The sequence below is a fragment of the Eurypyga helias genome, unplaced genomic scaffold (assembly GCF_000690775.1).
Source record: "Eurypyga helias isolate BGI_N326 unplaced genomic scaffold, ASM69077v1 scaffold4048, whole genome shotgun sequence".
NCBI classification, from domain to species: domain Eukaryota; kingdom Metazoa; phylum Chordata; class Aves; order Eurypygiformes; family Eurypygidae; genus Eurypyga; species Eurypyga helias.
This window is the reverse complement of record NW_010268712.1, coordinates 534-6,953: the sequence shown is the minus strand read 5'-3', so window position 1 is coordinate 6,953 and position 6,420 is coordinate 534. Positions and strand designations below refer to the sequence as shown.

General features: G+C 36.8%; 1 protein-coding gene across 1 annotated transcript; it reads left to right on the top strand.

Annotated features, from left to right (window-relative positions):
- The first annotated feature begins 3,443 nt into the window (after positions 1-3,443).
- TNFRSF17 (tumor necrosis factor receptor superfamily, member 17) lies at positions 3,444-5,001 on the top strand. The gene is made up of 3 exons (XM_010157823.1): positions 3,444-3,558; positions 3,852-3,983; positions 4,745-5,001. The coding sequence occupies exons 1-3, from the start codon at positions 3,444-3,446 to the stop codon at positions 4,999-5,001; spliced, it is 504 nt and encodes a 167-aa protein (XP_010156125.1).
- Positions 5,002-6,420: the final 1,419 nt, after the last annotated feature.

Sequence of the window (6,420 nt, the reverse complement as noted above, 5' to 3'; positions counted from 1 at the left end):
AAAACTGCACAAAGTTACCATCATCTACTTGCTTGCACTGCCCCCTGACCTGCTTTGTATCACCAGTGACACCTGCAGTAAGAGCAGCAGCTATGGGTTATTTTATTGAACACATCAACACTTCAGTTACTTTTCCTTAAATGATAGCTTCTTAATATGCTTGAGAAAAGCAATACTGATTTAATCACATCAGTTTCAAACTTAGAATGTGCATCTTACACCTTGCTGAAATGGTTTTTCTTTTTTTTTTTCCCTTTACCCAGATCACCCAGAAAGATACTATGATCTGGAAAGAAAAACATAGGTCCACATCATGAACATACAACTCTTTGTTTCATCAGGCCATCCTAAACAGATTCAGACCACTCCAAGTTACATTAGACTTATGTGAGTTATTTAAGACAGTTGAAAAAAATCTTGACTAGTGTTTTGAGAGCCATCTGGTTTTCTAGAAAAGATCCATCACATCTGTTCCATAATAGTGTCTTTCGGAATGTATCTTACCTGAAATTATCAATGATGTATTTTTCTTTGCTTTAGTAGAGTAACAAAGCCTGAAGTTTGATTTCAGGCTTCCTTTTGAACCTCAGAAAAATCTGAGCTATAAGACTGGTCATCTTTCCAGCAGGCTCTTTAGGTGTGTCACTTTACATTCCAAAAGTGACATTTTTAAGTCTCAGGGATGAAATAACGCCTGCATCAGCTGCACCAGAGAAAGTATTCTTACTGTCTAGCATTTATTTAAATGGTTGTTGATTGACCACTCCAGTACATTTTTCCTAGACTTTAGAAATCATGTTTGGGTATAGCAATGGTGGGCATAGAAAAGCAATGTTATAAGCAGTGTTCTAGACATATACTCTTTCTTTTGTTGCTTTTAGATCAACATTTCTCTGTTTAAGTCAATGCTTCACAGTTTTTATGGATAGTACCTTATCATATCAAAATGTGTATCAGTTGGAGAATACATTACAGTAATAAGTAGAACAGAAGTGCATGACAAGGTTCAGCAAGGACAAATCTAAGGCCTTGCACCTGGGAAAACATAATCCAGGAGTGCAGCACGGGCTGGGATCTACCCAGGTGGGGAGCAGCTCTGTGGAAAGGGACCTGGGAGTCCTGGTGGACAAGCAGCTCTGTGTGAGCAACCAGCATGCGGCTGCGGCAAGGAAAGCCAACAGGATGCTGGGTTGCATCAACAAGGCCATCACTAGCAGAGATAAAGGAGTCATTATCCCACTGTACTCAGGGCTTGTCAGGCCACACCTGGAATACTGTGCACGGGAAAATATTCAATTGAAGTAAAATTAGACAGCATTTCACAGAAGTCAATGCAACTATATTGATAAAAGATTAGAGCTTTGGACCCAGCTTGTCCACCCTGAAATTCACGTATTGTACCTGTGGATACCATGAAGATACATTCATGAATATCTGCCTTCTTCAGATCACAGTTGAGAATGTGACTGTCCTCTCCATGACCAAAAAGGTTAAAGAGCATATTAAAACCAAAATCTCAAAATCACTCTACGCATAAGCTACTGAATGGTGCTTCATCAGAAATGGGAATGATGCACTTAGGGATAACTTAGGTTTCTTCTCCTAAAGTGTGAATGTATGAAGCAAGCCAGAAACAGTTTTATGACTTCAGCAACAGCATTGTCTTCCTGATTAATTTTTTGGCATCACCCATGGTCTGCATTTGTATTTTCTTGTCATGCTTAAATTGGATTTTCTCAACTCCTGTTTATCCAGGAATTAATCTTGAACAGGGAGAAAAGTCTGTAATAGAAAGCCTGCAGCTGTGCACCTAGCCTACAGAAAAAAGTGCAAAAGCCACAGTAAGCAGTTCCATCTGCTAGAAACTAGAGTGCAGATTGCTTTGTTAGGCTATTCCACTAAAAACAGTTTGTGTATTCCCACACGGTGCATTTTGTGGGAGTCTCATACATGAAATTACAATTCCTTATACAATATTTTTCTCTTCTCTTTTTGTAGTCAAAAAGGCAATTAACTTAATTATGTCAAGGAGAAATTTAACTATAAATGAGCCTGTAATTCTAATCTATCTGTGACAGTGATACTGGATACAGGCAGTTATTGCCACTTGCTAGACATTACTGGTTAACTTTGTACTTGAAATAAATTCTATTAGATAAAAAGTTAAGACACAAGTAAGCTGTGTAAATTTATTTTCAGTGTGGCAGTCTGTTATCGAAGCCCTTTTTTTTCCTGGGAGAAGACCAAATGCATTTTCAGAAATGCTACACTCTGCATACACAGAGAAATCTATGCACGTGCAGTGTGCCCCATCACCTGGCTGGGAAGGAGGTGTCGTATACACTCTACCACAAGAATGAAATCTATGGCCCACCTATTTTTTCATGGTGGGCACTGCAGTTATAGTAAAGTGACAGTGCTGCATTATAGAAAACTAAGGGAAAACATGCAGATAACGTTTTGAATCAAATTTGTACAATATTCATATAGCTCTTCTTTCATGATTAGAATGTAATCTTATTTAATTTCTTATGGTTATAAGCAAAACCAGCTAAAACCCTAAAGATGAACCAAGCAAAAAAGACAACCAAAACCTAAGACTAGATAAATGAGGCTAATTTGGAACTGGGGAGCAATATGTCAGTTACTGAATCTCTAGATTTTGTCTTTCCATTATAACTGAAGGTCTTAGATGTATTTTGTACAACACAATTATGAAGTAATTGTTGAACTTGTACTTTAACAGTACCTCCTTTAAAAACAGAAACCCATTCATTCACAAAGAAGTAATTCTTTTGTCTTCTATATCTTCTAAGTATTATTGTCCATCCAGGTAAACAGTATGAAGGAAGTTGTCTGAAGTTGCAGAATGAGTCAATGGCAAACGTAGAAGCGGAATTGGTCGTATCTTATTATTGCTATGCCTCCTGCCATTATTTTTTTCAACTTAGGCTCCTTGGACTGGGACAAAAAGAACAAAAATAAGCACCGCATAGTTGGCATATTACAGGAAAACATAATTACTGTGGCCCATCACCCTGAAAAAATGCACAAAATTCTAAAGAGAAGAACAATTATTATGAACTCCTGTTTGGAGATCTTGCTTTTCTACAGTCTGTAATGTTTAGCACCTGTTCAAGAAGCTTCTTCTATAAATAACCATTTTCTGTTTCATACAAAACTTACATTGAAAATTATCTTGGTGCAGCTGTTCAGTTTTTCTACAATTGTAAATTGCCAAAAAAGGAACAGTAATTCCTTGGGGGCCTGAGTTAAATCCTGTTTATTTAACACAGTACTGTGTGGTGGAGCTGTGATCGAAGTCGAACTATTATTGCTAGCTGTTCTTACATTTGCTAAAACTGAGAACTGAAAAGACCTTTGTAGATGATCCACACTCCTACAATTTCTGTGGCATTCAGATTCCAGAATTACTGACCCTGATGGCTCACTGCCCCAAAAATGAATACTTTGATAATTTGCTGCTCTCTTGTAAGCCTTGTCATCTTCGATGTTCTAGTACACCACCACCTTCATGTGAGAACTACTGCGATAAGAGTAAGTAGTATTTCTGCAATACTTTGTGGCAATGCTGGGCATTTTCATCTTGTATTTTACATAGAATTGTAAACACAAAAAACTTAAAAAAATCTGAAACCTGGAAAGATATATGCAGCATGTCCTGTATGAGTATGTGTGTTAAGAAGAGTAAATTTTTAAAGCTCTTGTGTTTTACTTGAGCTGTCACTCAACAGAAATTGCTTTTTTGATATAGAACAAGTTTTATGTGTTATTTTAGTTTATTGGTTATTGTTTACAATTGATTTAATGCATCTCTTTTATTTCACAAGGTATTGATTCAAGTGGAGTTCTTTGGATGTGTTTGGGCTTAGGAGTAGTTTTAATGCTCACTCTGTTTACCTTAATGGTGGTGTTTAAATGGAAGCACCTAAAGCAACTAAAAGAAAAACTGAAAAACACAGGTGAATAAATAAGATTCTTTATGAAATAGTTTTAGATCACTGTACGTTTTAGCTACTTTTACCATGGATAAATTTTGCATGTAATTTATATTCCAGATTCTGATAAATGTCCTTGTTGGATTGTTTTGCATTCTGCAAATAGTCTTAATGAAATTATTAAAGAGTAAAATATCCAGGTGATAACTTGTGAAAGCAGCAATCTCTCTTTGTTGATTCATGTCAAGATTGGGTTTTTTGCATATTCATACCTGTCTTACTCGCTTGTGTTTAAGAAATCATTTATGAGCCCTAAGTAGCAAAAGATCTTTGTAAGGGTTTCATCCTCTTCTCATTGAATGCAGAAGGAATTCTACTCAGGTAGAGGATACACATTCAATACTAGCTTTCCATCTTATAAGACATTAAATAATTTTACTTACTATTCTAGCCTGTGAGAAGTCTGTGTGATATATTTTGGGAAGGGAAAAAATAGTTATTTTTACATTTTACAAATACTAGTGCTTGTGTTCAGCTAATAAAAAAATAACATCTGATTAGAAAATATGTTAGATTACTTAGATGCTTATCCTGAGGCATAGGGGGTATACTGTCATAGAACAAAACACTGTCATATCTAACTACATCTTCAAACTTTCACTGTATCTTCAAGCTTTCGCTAAGGTTAGGAACATAGTCGGAACATAATGAAATTTGCATCTTTAATAACTGGATGTCTTGTATAGCATGATGTATGTAAAAAATTAACTTCTGTATATTTACAGACTCTTCTGTGGAGATGAATAATATCCTCCAGGATAATACTGAAGGCAGTGTCAATACAGAAGGAATTAGACACTCACTGCAAAGTGAAACATTAATGTATTCAGTGGAAGAATGCACTTGCAGTGACTGTGGCTTGGTAAAACCTCAGACTGGCTGTGAAACTTCATTTCCATTACCAGCTACAGAAGAAGGAGCTACTGTTCTAGTTACCACAAAATCTTTTGATTATTGCAACTATATTCTGGGTGCTGGATGACTGTGAGAAAAGTGGTTTTTTACTGCATAATATTCCAGTGTAGCTATTAATCTCAACAGAGTCGGTGGAGAAGGTTAGTACATCATCCTTATAGATCTTCCATTGAGATTTCATTAATGCTGTCGTATTATTTCTAATTCTAGTATCTCTTTGGTCAAGTATTTCTACATTATTCTAGGGTACTAAACGAGTTACTAGGGGCTTTCAAAAATTAAAAGTTCCATGTAGGATGGCTTTTTCTGCCTTTAGAGATTGTGTCTACTTACACCAGATATATATAAAACCATCAATAAACCAGTTTACAAATATATGGTTTATATAACTCAGATCTTGAGCCAAAAATTGCTTGATGGTACACAAGGAATGTTCCAAGAGACAGAAATGGAGTCCCACATTACATCCCCAGTCATGTAAGAAATAATTCCAAATAGCCCCTGTGATGCTTGAAACAGGAATGTGCTAATGATGAAAACCTTTGTAGAGTATGAAGTGTCCCCCAGTTCAGATAGTATCTCTGGGTCACATTAAGGGAGGCTGTGGTGCTGTAGAGCACATACCTGCAATACATACCTTTGGTCAGCTGGGGTCAGCTGTCTTGGCTATGTACCTTCCCAGCTTGTTGTTCCTCCCCGCCCAACCCCCCAGCCTCCTGGCTGGCAGGGCAGTATCAGAAACTGAAAAGTCCTTGACTTATTGTAAACACTGCTTAGCAACATCATCAGTGTCTTATCAACATTAAACTCATACTAAATCAAAAACACAGCACTATACCCGCCACTAGGAAGAAAATTAGTTCTATCCCAGCCAAAACCAGGACAAATCCCAATGTATTTCCTGATGGTGCAGACTTTCCTTTAAGTCCTAAACATTTTTGTGACTGTATTCTATAAAGATTTCTGTTTTACTGATTTGTTTACTTACCTTTGTTGTATGTACAAGGACTGTTAATTAGATATTGTATGTACAAGGACTGCTGATTAGATATAGTCATGCTACGCTGTGTGCCTTAAAATCAGGTATATACTCCTGTCATCTTGCCTCCCAGGCATTAATCTTATTTTCCTAACATTAGGCCAGTTTTATTCCTGGAAAACTGCAACAACAGAAGCAACAACAATCTTTTTGCTGATAACTTTCTATTTCAGGTTGTTGAATGAATGACTAAAACATTTTATGACTAGTAAATTATTGCACAAAACCTATGAATGATTACAGCATGTTTAGAAGGCTGACCATCAGGTTTGGGCCAGTTATGAGTTGTGTAGGGCTAGCCACACATAGCCAACACCTCTGAAACAGGTGTACAGAGCTATTGAACTTATTGCTGTTGCGTTATCTAGGAACTCTCAAAAAAAGCCCACTTTATGCTGTGAGGAGCTACAGTATAACCGTGTGGCAAACACACAGCACTGTACTGCG

What these genes read in the sequence shown, in the direction of transcription:
- TNFRSF17 (XM_010157823.1), top strand. Translation starts at nt 3,444, where the DNA reads ATGGCTCACTGCCCCAAAAATGAATACTTTGATAATTTGCTGCTCTCT. An exon ending in TGAGAACTACTGCGATAAGA is followed by an intron (nt 3,559 to 3,851) that starts GTAAGTAGTATT and finishes TTATTTCACAAG; the next exon opens with GTATTGATTCAAGTGGAGTT. An exon ending in AGAAAAACTGAAAAACACAG is followed by an intron (nt 3,984 to 4,744) that starts GTGAATAAATAA and finishes GTATATTTACAG; the next exon opens with ACTCTTCTGTGGAGATGAAT.